The following is a 17988-nucleotide window of genomic DNA, read 5'->3' as shown; positions in this document are numbered from 1 at the left end:
CCCTTGGTTGTAACCGTATTTAATTTATCATCAATCTATCAATTTAATTTCACGAAAGAGAATCCTGCAAAACAAAACATTAGAGAACGAAACTTCGCATTTACTTCAGAAAGAAATCTCTTTGAAGAAAAGGAATCAAATGAAAAAGGTTACGTTTATTATGGTTTGTTTGTTTCAAAAAATAAGGTTTATATTCAGGATGGAGGATTAATCTAAAGAAATTAAGATTTTTTTTCCTGAAATTCGCTTATGTCATTAATACAAATACTCAAGATACTAAATAAAATGTAAATTAATTTATATGTCGCTATTTTCGATGTTGTTATGGTTTAACTGTATGTTATCCTAGAATATCGAATGCTCCATATTGTTTCCGTAATAATTTTGCTATTAACACTTTTATTTAAAGACATTGAGAATGCAAGAGGCTTGCATAACATCTCATTTCCATTGCAATACCTGTGCCAAATGGTCTCCTAGTTTAGGTAATACATCGGACAGTGACGTGCAAGAAAATGAATCGAGCAAACTTAGGAATACCTTAAATAACTTCGGTGTCTGCCCCTAAGTAATCGGTGAGTTTTGGCAATTTCCATGTGATTATAATGAGAAACTAAAAAAATAGAATGCTATCACTGAACCTAAAAAGTTTAAAAGGTAAAACTCTTTTTTATTTTTTTTAAATTTAATTTATTTGATGTTAAGTAACCCATCAACTTCATTTGGTGTGATTAAATGCCAAAATGGACACATCTCCTTTATCTTCACACCTAGAATTGTTATTTTTTAGATAAATGAAATATTTTATGTTATAATCATGTAATGTTTTTAAGACACAATATCTTAAATTTTCAATTTGTTGTCTTGTTATTTTTCTATTTTAGTTGCGCAACACGGAATGTTTCTAATTTCTTCTTTACGTGTTATGACTCTAGGATAAATTTTATGTATGTTTTTCTGTAACACACTATTTTCTAATTAAGTAACATTGGAAAATGAGTTTTGTAATAATTTAAAACATCGCTAAAAACTGGGATTAAAACTTTTTAGTGCTAACATTTTCTCTGTTTTATTTCTTGCCTGGGGTTTGTACATACTGGGCAGATAACACTATGGGTACCTACTCCAAAATAGGAGATATTTCTGTATTGTGATCTGTCGTGCCAACTACAGTCAACAAGGTGCCAAATAGATTTTAAACTTGCGAATTTTAAAATAAAAAATATATAGATGTTTGCCCGGGGATGACTACGAGTTATACCTTTTGAGTTCGTCCCTTTCTGTAATGTTTTTTTTAGTTTCTCGCAGGCCACTGCACAGAAGTTTCCAAGACTAAGAGATAATTCTGCCGTGAATCACGAAACGAAAATCTCCCCCCAAAATAATATCTGCTGTCCATGAGAAACTTAAAAAAAAAAGAAAAAATTCTCTAAAGGAGACTAACTTGAAGCGTATAACTCAGATTCACTGCTAAACAAACAGCATATTTTTGTAAAACATTTTTCCAAATTTAAAAACTGATTGGCAAATAAATTTTAAATACTTACTACAGTAGAGCGCCAATTATCCGAACCCTTATTATCGGAACGTCCAATTATCCGAACTATGTCCGAATTCGTTTTTTTTTTTTTTTTAAAGTTTAGAATGCTTAACTTATTGACAATTTTTCTAGATTTAGAGGAATAAGTAATATCCACTACACCTGAAGACCATATTTAATTTACAACCTTTTTTACCAGTTTTCTTACTATAGCTATACATACATGTATTGTTATACAGTTAAACCTACATACCCCTTTAGCCCTCTTCAACGGAAAATTATCTTCCAATCGGAACTCCACAGACGAAGAGGAAGAAGTAGGTGTTCAAGTTCAAGTGGACCTTCTCATATAGAAGCATGCAATTCATTAGATACTGCAATGAATTGGCTAGACAATTAAAATGATGTTGATCAAGTTCAGTTGATTTATTTAAAAAGAATAAGGAATATGGCTGCTCAAAAAAGAGCATCTTCTTTGAAACAATAGTCTTTGCTGGATTTCTTTTGAAATGGAAAATGAAGAAAAATGTGGTAAAATCAGTAATTCACAAAAAAATTATAAAAAGCTGAAATATGATTTAAAAAAATTCAGAAAAAAGAGTTAAAAAAAATAAACTAAAAATATTTGAAAATGAAAAAAAAAAAACAACAACTTTTAAACACGCCAGAGTTATTTTAGATAGTACTAAGCCTGGAAAAAGTGCGAAGGGAAGTTAGAGCATAAATAATAATCATTTAGATTTTAAACAACTTTCCAATTATCCGAACCACGTTCGGTCCCGAGCAGTTTGTATAATCGGCGCTCTACTGTACTTGCTTATGAAAACTGTTTCATGTTTTCGTAAGATTTTTTTTTTTTAATCTCCTAGTCTGTTTTATAAAGTTGTTTTTCCATCAATGTGTAATTAAAAGTTTTATTTTTTATTGTTTTGAAATCTATTTTGTTGTTTTGATTTTTAGCAATGAACTGAGCTCTTTTTTTTAATATTTTGTTGTATACATTAATTGGTTGTCAGAAATTCTCTAATTCAGCATTACATACTTTTGTAGGGGCTGTAAATCATTTTCCCTTCATTATTATAAAATGAGAGAAAAATGATTTATTCTTATAATTTCAGGTTTATTGAATTATTATTATAATTTCAGGTAGCCTGATTTATAGGGTGGGAGGAAGACTCGTGGAAGGAAATTTTTCATTGGCTCATAACAGGTTGGTGTGATGTGGGAAAAAAATTTGTAATAAATGCCTTCTCAATTTTCGAATAATGAAATGGTATCATGAAAGTATAGTTTAATTTGGTAGCATGGATTACATTTTGTTAGTTTAAGAAAAGTTTTTCTAAAGACTTGCATAATTTTTTATATGAATAATTTAATCATAATTTTCCTACAATTTTATTAATAATAAAAAAATTTTTTTTACGTAGGTTTATCATCGACTTATTAAAATGGCTGCACCATCACCTCTTCAACCTTTAAAGGATGTAATGCAAGTGTTTCATGATGTACATCCTCCAACGAGAAGCCTGATTGGTCATACTTGGATACCTCGTTTTATTGAAACTCCTCATGTTGAGCTTACAAAAGCACTATTATGTGGTGTTGATTGTGATGAAGTTTATCCTGGTATTTTTGTTGGTGATGAGTTAGTATAGTTTTAATTAATATTATTATTTAAATTTGAGTCTATTATAGGTATCATTAAGTGCACCTTAATTTTCAGTAAATAAGAAAATAATTCTAAGTAAAATTATTATTAATAATTTTCACTTTTTAAACAAAATTATTATTTATATTGGTACTTTTTATTTAAATTTTTAATTGAATTTGCTTAAATAACCATACTTGATTGTATGTGTAAAAATTGTATTGAAAAAAAAAAAAAAGAGAAGATTTCCATATTGATACCTGCACCAAAATATTTGCAAAGTTTTGGAGACTAATCTGCAGTGACTTGCAAGAAACTTAAAAAATTAAAAAAGAAAAAAGGAACAAAATGAATTAAAAGGTAACCACTTTGAGAAAAGTCACTTTAGTGTTTTTTGTTTTTAAAAAAATACATTGTACGTAAGTGCTGTAATTGGGCAATGGAAATTTCACAATTGCAGTTGGCATGAGCAGGAACCGATATGGAAATATCCTTAAAAATAATAAGAGTCAAATAATTTTTTATTGATGTCTGATGTTCCTATTAAATTATTTTAGGGGGACAGCGAGAAAAAAGGATTTTTTAGCTGCAGTTGGCATCACTCATGTTTTAAATACTGCTGAAGGCAATGGTTTTGGACAAGTGCTTACGGGTGCTGATTTTTATGCTGATTGTAAAATCAAATATTTGGGTTATAATTTAATTGATGCTACTAGAACAAGAATTATCGATCACTTTGAAGAGGGTGTCAACTTCATCGAAGATGGTGTGAAAAATGGTAAGGTTTTTTCTGAATTACTCTAGTTATTATTTAACTGTGTTATTATGTAGTTTTATTAAAATAAATGTTTACGCTCTAGATCATGTTATTATATTTTTTATTACCCTGCATTTGAGTTGATTATGCTTTTTAATGTTTTAATAAAGGACCTTAGCAAATTACTTGCTGTTCTGAATGTATAGTTAAAAATTTTTTGCAACTTTCTGGTTTGTTTAAAAGAACTTTTCTTGTTTTTTTTTATATATAGTATGCTTATTTGAGAGTGTATTCACTTACATATAAGTGGATTAAATAGATTTAGCTAATCTGATTTCAAAGATATCACCCAAAAAGAGAGAAAGAATTTCGAAAAAAAATGTGAACTGCTTGTGTTTGTTAATCTTAAATTTAGTTTGCTGTATTGATTTGGTGTAAAAAATGCAACAAATGACTATGATAAATGTAACTAATTTTTTTGTCTAAATAAAGCAATTGTAGTGCATATGCTGTGATAGTCTATAAAATTCTATCTTTTTTGTAAAAGATTAAAATGTTTAAGCATTAATTCTGCTATTCTTTTTCCCCAGTAGAGATAAGTTCGAGCTCACTTTTGGAGGTCTGAGCCCACCTGAGCGCCAAGTATTTTATTTCGAGTTTATGTGAGGTTGAGATCCATAGAATTACTTAAAGCCAAAATTTGCAATCTCGCTATTAGGTCTTTGATGCTTAAGCAAGGAAATTAGTTAGTAAAGCCTTTTTATCACAATTAATAATTAAATTTTGCATTTTTTATGCTAAATGATTGTGCTAAACGTTTGTTCAAAAGTAATGAAAAAATTTTGAAAATTTTATTATGAGTCTGAGTCTAAAAACTTTTATCTGTAAATGAGTCGAAGTCGTCTTATTTCCCAACATTACAGTTTTGTACTGTCATCAGATCATCTCAGTTGGTTCTTTCGGACTCTAGGTTTCTTAATCTATTTATGCCTATTATTTTAAAATCTTTTTCTAGCGTGTCAATCCATCTCATGTAAAGTCTGCCTTTTCTTAGATTATCAATATATTTACAAAAGTTTAACTGTGTTTTACATAAAATCTAAATTCTTGCATATCTCTTTTAGAAATAGATAATTAACCATTTGAAAACTATTTTAAAAATTCATCATATATCCTAATTTATGATGTAATTTATACAACTATAATTTGTAATACTTAAAATATCCATTAACTTGGCTTTCAGCATCAGTAGAACAACAGCCCAGGCTACACCAAGTCTTTCTTTGGAAGAGAGTTGCATGCCCTCTTCTGGGCAACAATGGTCCTCCATTATTATTTCAAAATCTTATTCAACTGCCTGAAATATTTTAAATTTCACTCCTCAAAATTTTATGGAGGAATGAAATTAGTCTACCAAATGAAATTTGTTTAATAACACTGGTCTTCAGAGTTAAGATTACTGTTTTAAAATAGGCCTTTTCTTTTCTTTTTTAAAAAATAGTTTCAATTTACCTCAGATTCATTCTAACTCAAGAAGAAAGATAGGCTTATATTAATTTGTCTATTTTAATTTTACATTTTTTTATTCACGTAAGAGTTTATAAAAACTAATTTTTCTAGGATAGTTTCTCTTAAAGTTAGCTATTTTTTTAGATTTTTTTATCCTTTCGTGTGATGGAAAATAGATTTGTATTATAATACGAGTTTCTAGTAATGGTGTGTCCTAATGGATTTAGAGCTGCAAGTTCTAAAATAGTATAAACATAGTCTTCTGCCTTGAATTTTTAATTTTTTCATTAACATTGGAGCTAAGGTAAAATAAATTTTTCTCGAATAGATTTTACATGCAGTGTAGCTATTTTTGTTTTGTTTATTTAATAGCTTTTATTCTATATGATGGATAATAGATTTTATACGCTTGATCATGACCATCTGAAAGTTTTCAACAAATAAACTATTAGAAATAAATTACAATAATAGAAATAATAGAATTACAAATAAACTATTAGAACCCAGTGCTGCAGCTAGAGGGCTAGTTAAGCTGAACTTTAAATTTTTGATCCATGTTAGTTTAAATAAGGCATACCTAAACATTGTTGACCAAGAATTCTGATGATCTCAATTGCAAAAGTTACCTTCAAGAGGATAATTTGTCTTGTTATGCTGCTGCTATTGTAAAGAATTGGATGTTGCGTTTGTCTCTTTATTGCATTGACCCTCACAATGCTCAGACCTCAATCCTTGTGAACACTTGAGTAATAAGTTAGAAAAGCTATATTTTATCATATTCTATATTTTATCAGTCTCACTATTGGAAAATGTAATGAACATGCCATATACTTCCTATAATAATCTTATAAAATCCATGCCTAAATGAATCAAGGCTCTATTACCTTTTTGCATATTGTGCTTTTGAAGCCAAAGCTTATTATTCTGTTACGCAATAGAAAAATTGACATAGGCAACAAAAATTTCAAAGTTGAAATTTTTATATGCTTGGTAATTTTTTATGATAAGCTGCATATTGAATAATATATTTTTTTACAAAATTTTTTTCCATCAGTTTTTAGAAAATTTATATTAGCGTTCATTGTATGAGCTATGGAATGAAAATAGTTGTCTAGATTTTTATCTTGACATCTATTGTGAAGCAGTCATGTTGTCTTTTTCAATTACATCTTTGTATTATGGTCCAGTTGTTGTACCAGCCACGGGCAAAAAGTTAAAGAAAAAAGGAACGTAGTTGATTACAATAAAATGGCCACGGAATGTGGATTTAAGCATAGTTTTAAATCAACAGATAAACTTTGAATGCATAAAAAATAAAACAGAATTCTTCTAGAATAGCTCTTCATTTTACCTACAGTATTACAGTAATATTTTTTAATTTATATTTTTATAAGTGATGATGATTTGTGCACATTATGTAATTAATCACTGAAATATTTTATCCAAAATTTTTCGTATATTATTTTTTATATTATTTTTTTTTAAAAATTTATATTTCAGGGAAAGTTCTTGTTCATTGTTTAATGGGAATGTCAAGGTCTGTATCATTTGTAGCTGCTTATCTTATTCTTAAGAAAAATATGACCGCAAAAGAGGCTTTGACAACTATTCGTAAGCGAAGAGAAGTGAGGCCAAATGATGGATTTTTAGTTCAGCTATTGCAACTCGAAGCTAAAGGTTTGGAGAAGAAATAAAAACATGTAGTTTATAGTGTGTATTACCATTTGCTTTCAATTGTCAAATGCATGTATCTTATATTTAAGTATGTTTAGCAATATACTGATGTTTGCAGATGCCTTAAAGAAAATAATTGTATTTTTTTACCGAAATCATAATTTTCGTGCTATGAACGTAATTACAAGTACAAAAATTTTACTATATCCCAACATTTCATAATTCAGTGTAATGTGATGTCATGGGAAGTTTTATAATAATAATAGCTGAGATTTTTATTGATTTTAACTATACCTTAACTGGTATGTAAACTATTTTAACACATGCAATGTACTACAATGTAGACTTATATACTATAATTTAGAGAACTGCTTCCTCATTTCGCTCTTGTTCCACTAAAGTTTTTATCCATTCTCTTAACTTTCAAATGACTGTAACCCTATATAAACGTAGTTCCTATGTATAGTAACTTGGCTATGCATTATAAGATAAGACTGATTATAGAACTACCTAATTAAAAACTGCTGCACAGTTAGTGTTTCTTTTGAAAGCTGTACTAAATGTTAAACAAAGTTAATTACTTAGATTTAGATTTTCATGAATTTAGTGCAAATCGACATCTTTGTAGAGACTGATGCTAAAAAAGAAATTATTTGGTCATGATTTTATTCTTTATGCAATGACAAAATGATCTGGAAAAAAGTTACCACAATATGCCTTTATTTTTAATGTGCTAACTTTAAAAAAGTTTGAACATTGGAAAAAAATATTTTATGATAAATAGTTCGTATTCTCCCCCCCCCCCCAGTAAGATCCTTTATTCTTTACCAAAGTATGAAAAAGCTTATAAGTATTCTTTTGTTAGCATTACATTTCCATAAGGCTGTGAATCAATCTAAATTGATTATGATCTGCAACATTGTAATTCATATTTTTTGTAATTTGCTTGTATTATTTTTGAGGCAAAAATGCTAATTCAGCAATTTTCACCAGCTTGCTCTTGAAAGTAGTCTCCCTTTCTAGCATATAGTCACTTTACTATACTTAGACATTATTTCTATAACTAGCTGTTGCCATTCAAAAGTTAAAAAAGTGGATATGACTTTTGGTCATACTGTGTATAATATATTTTGTTAATTAAAATTTTATTATATAAGTTATAATTATCAAAATTAATTTGTGTTAAATGCAAATCTTATGCGTGCAAACATTTACCGATTTAAAATTTATTGTGTAATAATTTATTCAATTGTAAATTATAGATTAAAATATTAGCAATAAATTAACTTGAATGTAAATACAGTGAAACCTTGGTTAAGCAGACATTCTTGGGATCGAAATAATTGGGCGTTAATGAGAGTGGTCTTTTTATGGGAAGGTGCACCAATAACGAAGACTAAAATTATAAATGGTCTTTAGAATAAGTCCAATGATATTAAAATAATAAAATAAAATAATTATTTACATTAATATTTATTTAAACTTACAAAATTATAATATTTATAGTACAAAAATAATAGATGTCTTCTTCTTGTTCCTTATCCCCAAAATTAGCAGGGCTAAACAATGTCCATGAAATTCATGACCCGGAGAAAGTCGGTCACCAAAAGTGGGTTATCTAGAATGTTTAATAGATGTAGAATTATGATGTATAAACATGTCTTTATTGTATATTTATCTAGTTAAAAAGAAAGACTTGCTTTGAAGCAGCTGCGACTTACTATATTTTCATGGTAAATTTTTAAACCATTTAGCATTTTTGCACCAATTTCTTCACTTTTGGATTGATGAAAATGTTTTAGTTCCTCAATACAAGTCTGAACATCATATAACGTTTCCACTTTTGACTCTTTTTCAAAAAGCATCACTTGAGTATTATTTCTTCATTATCACTCTACACATTATTTGCAACCATCTCAACAATTTCATCGGTATTTGAATCGTTCTTTTAACACACAATATTGCCATTGTTTACAAAATCATCCTCTATAACTCTTTCAATTAAACAAATTAAATTTGTTAATACAGCTTGCTAGTAAACAAGGCAATACCTCATTGAAGCTAAACCTGCCATTATGCATAGAAAAAAAAGAATGTGGCAATATCTATTTCACTATCATTTGTGAAGAACCTGAATAAATGTTTAATTTATAGACTAGATTTCTATTCTCTCCCTTTTTTTTTTTAACCTAGTTGTGTTAAGAAAATGGATCAGTCTCATCAGTAAATTGATGGATGGTTGTCTATCTCATAATCCGTGTCATCCAAATGAAAAGATGCTGCTGTTGGAAATATTTCACATGTACACTATAATTTTCTCTTCTTTCTTTGAAACATTAATGGAAAGGGACAGGAGAATGATTGATTCCTTAATTGTGAAATAGCTTAACAATATTTGTAGCTATGGATAAGGCAAAAAATCTACATGCTTTAAAAAATGGATGAAGGAATGCATATTGTTTTTGAAGTTAAAAGTTGAAATTGTATTTTTTTTTTCAAATTTAATTTTTTTTTGTCCAGTTTAAAGAGATTGGTAATATTTCAGGACATAAATGACTCTCCACCTCTGCTGACGAAAATGTCCTCTTTGCAAAGAAGGCACATAACAGTTTATTCTTAGCAGATTCACGGGATATTAAAAAAATATCTGTAACATGATACATCCGTTTTGTAGGAGATTCCATTAAGCACGGTTTCACTGTATTATTATTTTGCACTTGTTAATAAATTCTGAAGAAATTGTTATGACCAGTTAAAGGTTAAAGTGTGGTTTAAAATGTTGATTTAGTCGTTTAACATTTTAAATGTGTTTTAAAATGTTGATGGATAGTTTCTTTCTTTTCCCAATCGTTCATTATTCAATTTTCTAAGTTTCCAAATATAAAATTATTAATGATTGAATTCGAGTTTTAAATTTTATTCCAATGATAAAGATTTATTTTAGAAAATATGTTTTTACTTCTAAAATATTTTATTAATACTAATGTACAAATGGTTTATGTATAGCCAACATTTGAAGTATTCATTATATTATGACAACTGCTTTGCAATTGAATAGTTAAAGTTTAAGTTTCTAAGATTTTTATAAATAAATCACCATGGTAAAATGTATCAAGTATTATGAGTATAATTTGATTTAAATTATTTCCAGAATTTTATATTTCATTTACCGTTTTTGTTTTGCATCTTTATTCATCTGACATTTAAAAAGCTAGTCTATCACATAATAATAAAAATATTTTACTGTAATTTTTTTTGATTGCGCAATTGATGAGTTGATTGTTGATAGTTCTAAGCAACATTTTCATGAACTAGATTAAATTAGTTTTAAAATTAAATCAATATATAATACCTAAGCACTTTGACAATAGGAAATAAACATTATGTTAGGCATTATTTTTTGTTCCTAAGCTTGCATTTAATAAAATCTGTTTAAAAAAAATCTCCAATACTAATTTTAACTGTTCTCATAATGTCCATATGTGTCTCATAATGTGTTTTAGTCTCACCTCATAATGTGTTTTAGTTTCCCTGCCAAAAGACAAGTTATTTAAGATTACTTGTCAGCTGCTTGTTGCCAGATATGCTTAGAACGATAATTAACTAAGATCTCAGAATTTAAGAATAATTAACTATGTTGTATAATTGAATAAGTTTAAAATAAGACAAGTTGAATCTCAGTTTTTTAAGAAAAATGTCTCCAAAAACCATCTTCCTCCAAGCTTTTTAACTATATTTTAATCTATTCTTTAATAATCTATCACATGTGATGTATCTATCATTAGGTCTACTGGAAAGATTTGTCCATTTTTAGAATGAAACAAAATAATAAATTTTTCATGCATTGAATAATTTTTTTTGTTGAATAACATACTTATACTTCTTGCAAGCATGATTGCAATTTATATATTTAATTTTTAACAAAATTCCTTACCCCTAGAGGCAAAAAATTGAATCAATGCTAGTCTAATATTTTCTAAATTTTGCAAGGAAAAAAAACTAACAATAACCAGAGGGTGCTTGGTCCGAGAAGTATGATGGATGTGACAGAATTTCCAAGCCTAGCTATGCCAGTTTCTGACGAGTTTCAAAAGAAGCATGATGCCTAGCATTATCATTAAGAAATATGTCTTCCTTCTTATTGAACGACGCTGACTTTTTTTTATTGCTGTTAGTCAATTTCTGACAGTGCAACTCTGAATTTATCTTAATGTTCAGTTTGAACAACTCAAAATATATTGGTCCTTGAATTGCTCACCATATACACAACATCCTTTTATTCAAGATCGTTTGGTTTAGATGGCAGGTTTTCCGGTCAGGCTCGGTCAGTGTGTATATTCGGTTATAAAAAAGGGAGCCAAATGAATAGCACATATCTGGTAAAAATTATTCTAACAAGAATGGACAGAACTTTCTGGCAGATCTAATATTTATAAATAAGAATTGATGTTTATGAATGAATAGAATATTATTAAATTTCTTGTCGTTCTAGTTACATATGAAATGCAAACTCTTTGTTGAATTAAAAAAGGAAAGGCATTAAAGACACATTTTGTAAATTTTATTACTTTTTTTGGAATATGGGGCTCTTCAAACCACTATCCCATAATGAATTTTAGGGTAATAATCACCTTTTCTAATAGCTAGTAAGTAATCTAGTTAAGTTTTCTTTCTGGTAAATTAGTGGACTATATTATTGATAACTTTATGAATTCTAATATTTTGTAAATAGTTTTTATTGTGAATTCGATATAAATATCTAGTTCCTATAGTTTTGTGATGAAAAAAATTAACACATACAACTTTTTAGAGCTTTTAACACAAAACAGCTGAGTTATGCTTTGGTGAGAAAAAATATATTCAATGTACAACTGCTAATCTGGATGCGTACACATCAGCTATAATTTATTTTCTGCTCTTTCTCACCAAGTCTACACTAACATAAAAATACAGTGAATGAAAAATATTACTACACTTAATTTTGTAGTCATTCATATAGAGTTTATAAATAATTATTAGAACTGAGCTTTTGTAAAATATAAAAAGCTAGAATATTGAAATAATATAATATTTTTAAGTCACAACAATATCCCTTTTTCAAAGTAATTTGCATTGGAATGAGGGATAAGGATGAAAGAATACATTGAAATTGTTTTTCTAGTGACTTGATAATGAAACTACAAGCTCTGTTAAACTTAAAGGGTGTTCAAAAAGTCAGTTTACAATTGTAAATTTACTTGTTCCATTCATACAAGTTAATAGAAATGTACTGTAGTGCATAAATGTTTGTCCATAAAAGTTTTCTTTGTCAGTACAAATTTTGATACCTCAGCAAATTTTTTGGTGCACATTGTTTAAAAAGAAAAACGATCCTTTTAAAGCTTAATAGTATTTGTATTTGCATAAGTTATTTTAATTTAAGCATGATAAAAAAGATTTATCAGTATGAAACATGATCATAGTTATTAATAAAACCTCCCATTTTATAAACCTTACATTTATAATGACTTTTATTGTTAGCATAAATTTATCCTCGTTTATGGAAACAACATTACAGTCTTGTTGATGTATTTTATTGAAAAAGCTATAAATGTGAAAAAATGTCAGTATTAGATGTTAAATAATTTATTGTTATAAACTGCTCTGAAGAGTTTTTAGTCAACTCTAAAGATTTAAGAAGCATAGAGAGAGAGAGAAACATATTGTAATTTTCACTGATTATTGTGATAACACATATTTAAAATGTTTTTGTAATATACTTAAAATCTTCTTTCTATTTCAGTAAAAGTTATAAGATAAAAAAAAGGTATTTTACATAATCTTTTTTAAAGGTTTTATTTCAAGAAAACTGCATTTTAAATTAGCCAAAATATATTTAGTCTTTGTACAATACATTTTAATCTTTGTATGATAATGGAAAACAGATTGATTTTTTTATTTGTACAAATTTCATTTCAGAAAATAGTTATTAAAACATTCTTAGATACATATTAAAAAAAATATATACTTTTGAAAAGTCAAAAGTGTTGTTCATTTTTAAACTCTTTGTTTTGTACAACTTATTGATTACAAGAATGTTTATTATTAGTTCTTTAAAACATGTTATTGCTTTATTAATATAAATGATAAAAACTTTTTCTTTTAAAATTATTTTTTACACTATTTGTAAACTTATGATTTTTCAGTCAAACTTTTTATACAAAGAAATAAATATTAAATTTAAAAGGAAATAGATCTAAGATTAAAGGAACAGATCTATGCCTTTTTTAAATATTAACTTTGTGGCTAATACGCTGTAAAATATTATATATTGTTTTAAACACATGCCTAATTTTATTTTTATGTGCAGTTTTATTTACACCACTATTGAACCTATTTATTTTTCTATTTATTGTATTTTTTACAATTTACTGTTGGCCATTCAGTGTACTATGCGAATATATGCATATATTTAGTCAAATCCTGTTGTAATGAAAACTCTCAACTAATTTGCATAAAAGCAATACATTTAAAAATCTTGTATTACAAAATTTTCGAATTCACCAATTTAATTATTCTCACTCCTATAAATCAAAATCTTTAGTTTTAAAAATTTGTCAAAAATGGCAGACGTTATTATCCTGCTACATTAGAAACCCTCGATTGATTTCTCCATTAAAGGTTAATAATAATCGATACAGTATGTAAATAAGATAATCTCCCAGTTATAAATTTTAATATTAGTATCAACTGTAACCGTTGAAAAGGGTTGTTTCCAGGTCACAATTAAAGATTAACTCAGTTTTAAATTAAACATACAGGCGAGTACTGTTTTGTTTTCTCACTTGCAGAGCCAATGACTGTTATTCTTTCCGCCACTACTTAATGATTTGCCAGAAACGGAGAGGAAATTATAACCATTACTCTGGACTTGTTAATCTAAGTATGAGTAGCATTAGACTTAAGTTGGACAAGTGTTATATGGATGGTTGACTAAATGGTAACAGTATCAAGCTTCTTAAAACCGGAAGAAATTTAGAAAATTTCTGGTGTATCCCTTTGCTTACAAGGGGATAGGGGATGTGTGAACAGGATAAATATTCTTAGAAGTTTTATTATTGTGATTTTTGTTCAAATTTACTTGAAATTTTGTCATTTATAAAAGTTTTCTGTAATTTATGAATTTTAACGGGCAGTGAGCCCAAAACAGATTTAAGAAAATTAATATCACAACATAAAGTTTAAGGTTTTCCCTTGCGTGTTATCTCTTATTTGGCTATATTTGTGTAAAATATCTGCTTTTGTTATTTTTGGGGTAATATTATAGCATGATTAAGGAGTCTTCCAAGTTCATCTGTTTCGTTGACAGTTAAATTGAAAGAACGTCTTACATGGTAAACACTATAAAAATAATAATATTGTATGGTATAGTATTTCAAGCTTAGGCATAAAATCAATCAGAAATTTTAACTCCTGACGCCATCTATGCGTCGCTTTACACAGTCAACCATCCATACTAATGGTATATACACTCGGAACATTTGTAAGAAAAATGAGTTAATTTACCTTCAATTTGATGTATGATTTGTTGTAAATAGTCTAAATTAAATTGACATAGTATATTATTCAAACTGGGATATTCTTTTATGGACAATCTGTATTGTCAATAAATATTTTATTAATGTTATTATTTTATGAAGTTACTCTTATGTTTAAAACAGAGGAACAATATAATTTATTTTTCAAGAATCTTGAGTAGTGTGTAACTTCTGCGAAAACATTAAATTGAAAAAGTATCGAATTAAGAGTTATCAGTTAGTTACATTTTGATATTGTTTTAGAAATTCAGAAATTTTTCACTTATATAAAAAAGTTTTCAGACTTTTTATTCAAAAGAAAATAACAGATTATATTCAGTATTTCAGTTTATCTTTTTTTTCTTCATTTAACTATGGTTTTTAGTGTTCTTTTTGAAGATTTTCTTAAATTTTTTTAACTTTGAAGGTATATATTGATATATTTATTCTTTAAAAGTCTAATTTCCATGGTTGGAAAATATTTTTTGATGAGTTTCAAAATGTCTAATATCAGTATAATGAATTTTTATTATTAAGAAACAATTACTCTTGCTCCTTTGCATTCATTATTATGGGATTTAACTATATGTATATTTATAATTCACTTTGTTCTTATAGTTTCCCTTATTTTGTGATATTTTTAGTTTCCTGAATTGAGTGTTTTAGCTGTTATTTTTTATGAACCATTAAAATTTTATTGAAAAAAAAGTTTTTCTTTGCTATTATTATTAGTTTTATTTATTTATGGCATCATTTAAAAGTTTCAGTTCCAGAAAGAGACATGGAATTAAGTATAACATTTTTTGTCTCTATTACTTTAAATTGAACGAAAAATTACTTCTGTGCATAAAAATTTTTCCTAGTAGAACATTTCGTAAAAAAAAAAATCCTAAAGAATGCTTTAGTAATTTAAAATGTCAAATTTTGTCTCCTGATCTGAAAAATATGTTCTCAAGGATTTTCTAAGACCATAATTAAAATTTTGGGCTGCCTAATGCATTTACTTATAGTAATTTCTGCCTCAATCAAGTAATTTTAATCCTCAAGCAAGTAATAAACCGAATAAAAAACAATATAGCAAAATTTTTTTCAGTAGCTTTTGAAATTTTATAAAATTTTCTGAAATAAATAAAACAGAAGAATTTTTGATTAAACCAAGAGAAACACATTCAAAATCCAGTTATCTTCTCCTAAAATATTATATATTAGCTGTGCATTTGCATATCAGAACAACAGTGTTAAAAATGGAATAAACACAATTCTCAGAAAAAAAAGTTTTTATTAATACTTGGATTTTATTTAAAACAGTTCTCTATAAGTGTTTCATATTTCTTCTCAAAAAGCAGTAAATAAATTATTTATATGCAGGATTAAACATTTCATTAAATTTTTGAATAAAATTAACACATAAAAACTTGCCAAGACAAGGTTTAAGTCGATAGATTATTTACTCTTGGCATTTAAGAGCTTATATAGTAGGAAATTTCAACTGGTGACAGGATCAAATGTTTCTTGAGACAACTTGGGTAGAAAATTTTGCTAATAAACATGGCAAGGATCTTATCACAGGCTTAAGGTTTAACATACTGAAAAATAAGAATTATATATATTTTAGCTTTATCATAATTAATATCTATTATGGAATAAAAATATAGTTTTAAATCAGTCACTTATAAATATAAGAAACATTTAAAGCTCCTATAACAGTAAAATTTCTCTAAAAAAATTTAATGCTCCATCTTAAGTTTTAAAAGATTTCAAAGAAAAAAAAGCAGAGCTAATAATATGTTGGAAGTTTTAATTTTTTCTACTATATTTTTGATGCTTAAAGTTTACAGCTTTTTTTGGTGGAAATTTGAATATATTTAATAAAGAATAATCTAAATCATATTTTTTACTATACATTATTAGAAATTGTTTACATATATTTAAGTTTTCAAACTTGTTAATTTAAGCTCTGAAAGACAAATGGAAAAGCAAAATTTAAAAATTTTTAATGACTTAAAAATTTTTATTCAACCAATTTCGTCTTTTTTAAAACACTTTTAAGTTCTAAAAGTTGAGAACTTCCTTTGTTTTTATTTTTATTTGACACATTTTTGTTTGTTTTGCTGTATTAACTATAGTCCAGCATTTTAATGGAGGGTTTTGAATAGACTTTATTCTTTTGTTGTCACTTTTTTCCTGTACAATAAGACAGGTAACCAATAACACAGAAAACTCTGATTCTCAACGTTAAAATTATATTTCAGAACTAAGAATTTTTTTTTCCTGTTTCGCTTTAGCTTTTTTTCATTAACTAATCTGTCACTATTAAAAATTAGCAATCCAAAATTTGAAACAATTTTTCAAACAGAAATTAAGCTAATTTAGAGATAATATAAATAATAATAAAAATATACTCAGGGTTCATGCTCTACTATAAAAATAAAATTCAAGTACTTTTTAAGACTTATTATAAAATTCTCAAGAACTTAAATTTTAGTTAAATATAGATTAAAATTTAACATTTTAAACTAAAATGTTTTGATGATAAATGTTAGTCGATAATAGCAGTACTGAAAAATAAGACTTCCATTGCTCTCTCTTGATTTCGGAAAGTGATCTAAGTATATATATAAAAAAAACAACAAAAAAAACAAGGGTGATTGGCATCAAGTCGAGAATAAAATTCATGACGCATAAAAACGTCAGGTTTGAATTTTGCATTGAGGCTTATTTTAAGCTAGGTATACAAAGTCTGATTAAGCAAAGATTCGGGCAGAAGACGGAGTAGGGGGGAATGTTCGATATAATACTGTGATATCAATTAGATATTTAAAAACAACTCTGCCGGGAGACTTTTATTCAATATTTAAAGTGGCAGAAGCATTTAGACAGTGAAATTTAAATTGTTCTTAAATATAATTTTGAAATTTCAACCACTTTTCTATTTAAATTAATCAATTATTGGTTGTTGCGGCTTGATTATCATTTTAAATTTATTACCAGTCAACCATAATTTTAAAATTTTGACCACTAATATATTAAAAAAAAATTAAGCAATTATAGGAAGGCGCGACTATTAAATTACTTACTAATGAAAAATATATCACATCTTTACAGTAACTAATTCAAGAGAAAGCTTACTTCTACTTCTTTCAAGAATCGCGATATTGGGTTTTAAAATCGTGTGAATATGAATCTTGATATTGGATTATAAAATCGCATGAATATGAATCGCGACTTTGGATTTCAAAATCGCGTGAATATGAATCACAAAACTGGATTTTAAAATCGCGTGAATATGAATCGCGATTTTGGA

General features: G+C 27.2%; 2 protein-coding genes across 5 annotated transcripts in view; one reads left to right on the top strand and one right to left on the bottom strand.

Annotated features, from left to right (window-relative positions):
• The first annotated feature begins 20 nt into the window (after nucleotides 1–20).
• Nucleotides 21–7777, top strand: LOC107448489 (dual specificity protein phosphatase 3). 4 transcript variants are annotated; one of them, XM_016063689.3, is made up of 5 exons: nucleotides 29–148; nucleotides 2687–2750; nucleotides 2968–3185; nucleotides 3746–3966; nucleotides 6955–7777. In XM_016063689.3, the coding sequence occupies exons 3-5, from the start codon at nucleotides 2989–2991 to the stop codon at nucleotides 7146–7148; spliced, it is 612 nt and encodes a 203-aa protein (XP_015919175.1). In that variant the 5' UTR covers nucleotides 29–148; nucleotides 2687–2750; nucleotides 2968–2988; the 3' UTR covers nucleotides 7149–7777. The 4 variants fall into 4 exon arrangements, with proteins under 4 accessions (XP_015919174.1, XP_015919175.1, XP_042910032.1 ...); XM_043054097.2 differs by lacking the exon at nucleotides 29–148 and adding an exon at nucleotides 634–657 and having other exon boundaries at nucleotides 6955–7341; XM_016063688.3 differs by lacking the exon at nucleotides 2687–2750 and having other exon boundaries at nucleotides 21–148.
• An 8166-nt stretch (nucleotides 7778–15943) lies between these two features.
• The window catches only part of LOC107448487 (Succinyl-coenzyme A synthetase alpha subunit 1), a 12961-nt gene continuing 10916 nt past the window's right edge, over nucleotides 15944–17988 (bottom strand). The window contains exon 8 of the mRNA XM_016063685.3: nucleotides 15944–16270. Within this exon, the coding sequence (XP_015919171.1) occupies nucleotides 16256–16270 (15 nt within the window). The 3' untranslated portion in view covers nucleotides 15944–16255. The remainder of the gene's footprint in view (nucleotides 16271–17988) is intronic.

The sequence above is a fragment of the Parasteatoda tepidariorum genome, chromosome 6 (genome assembly GCF_043381705.1).
Source record: "Parasteatoda tepidariorum isolate YZ-2023 chromosome 6, CAS_Ptep_4.0, whole genome shotgun sequence".
NCBI classification, from domain to species: Eukaryota; Metazoa; Arthropoda; class Arachnida; order Araneae; family Theridiidae; genus Parasteatoda; species Parasteatoda tepidariorum.
The sequence above is the reverse complement of the archived record's forward strand: the minus strand, read 5'-3'. Positions and strand labels throughout refer to the sequence as shown.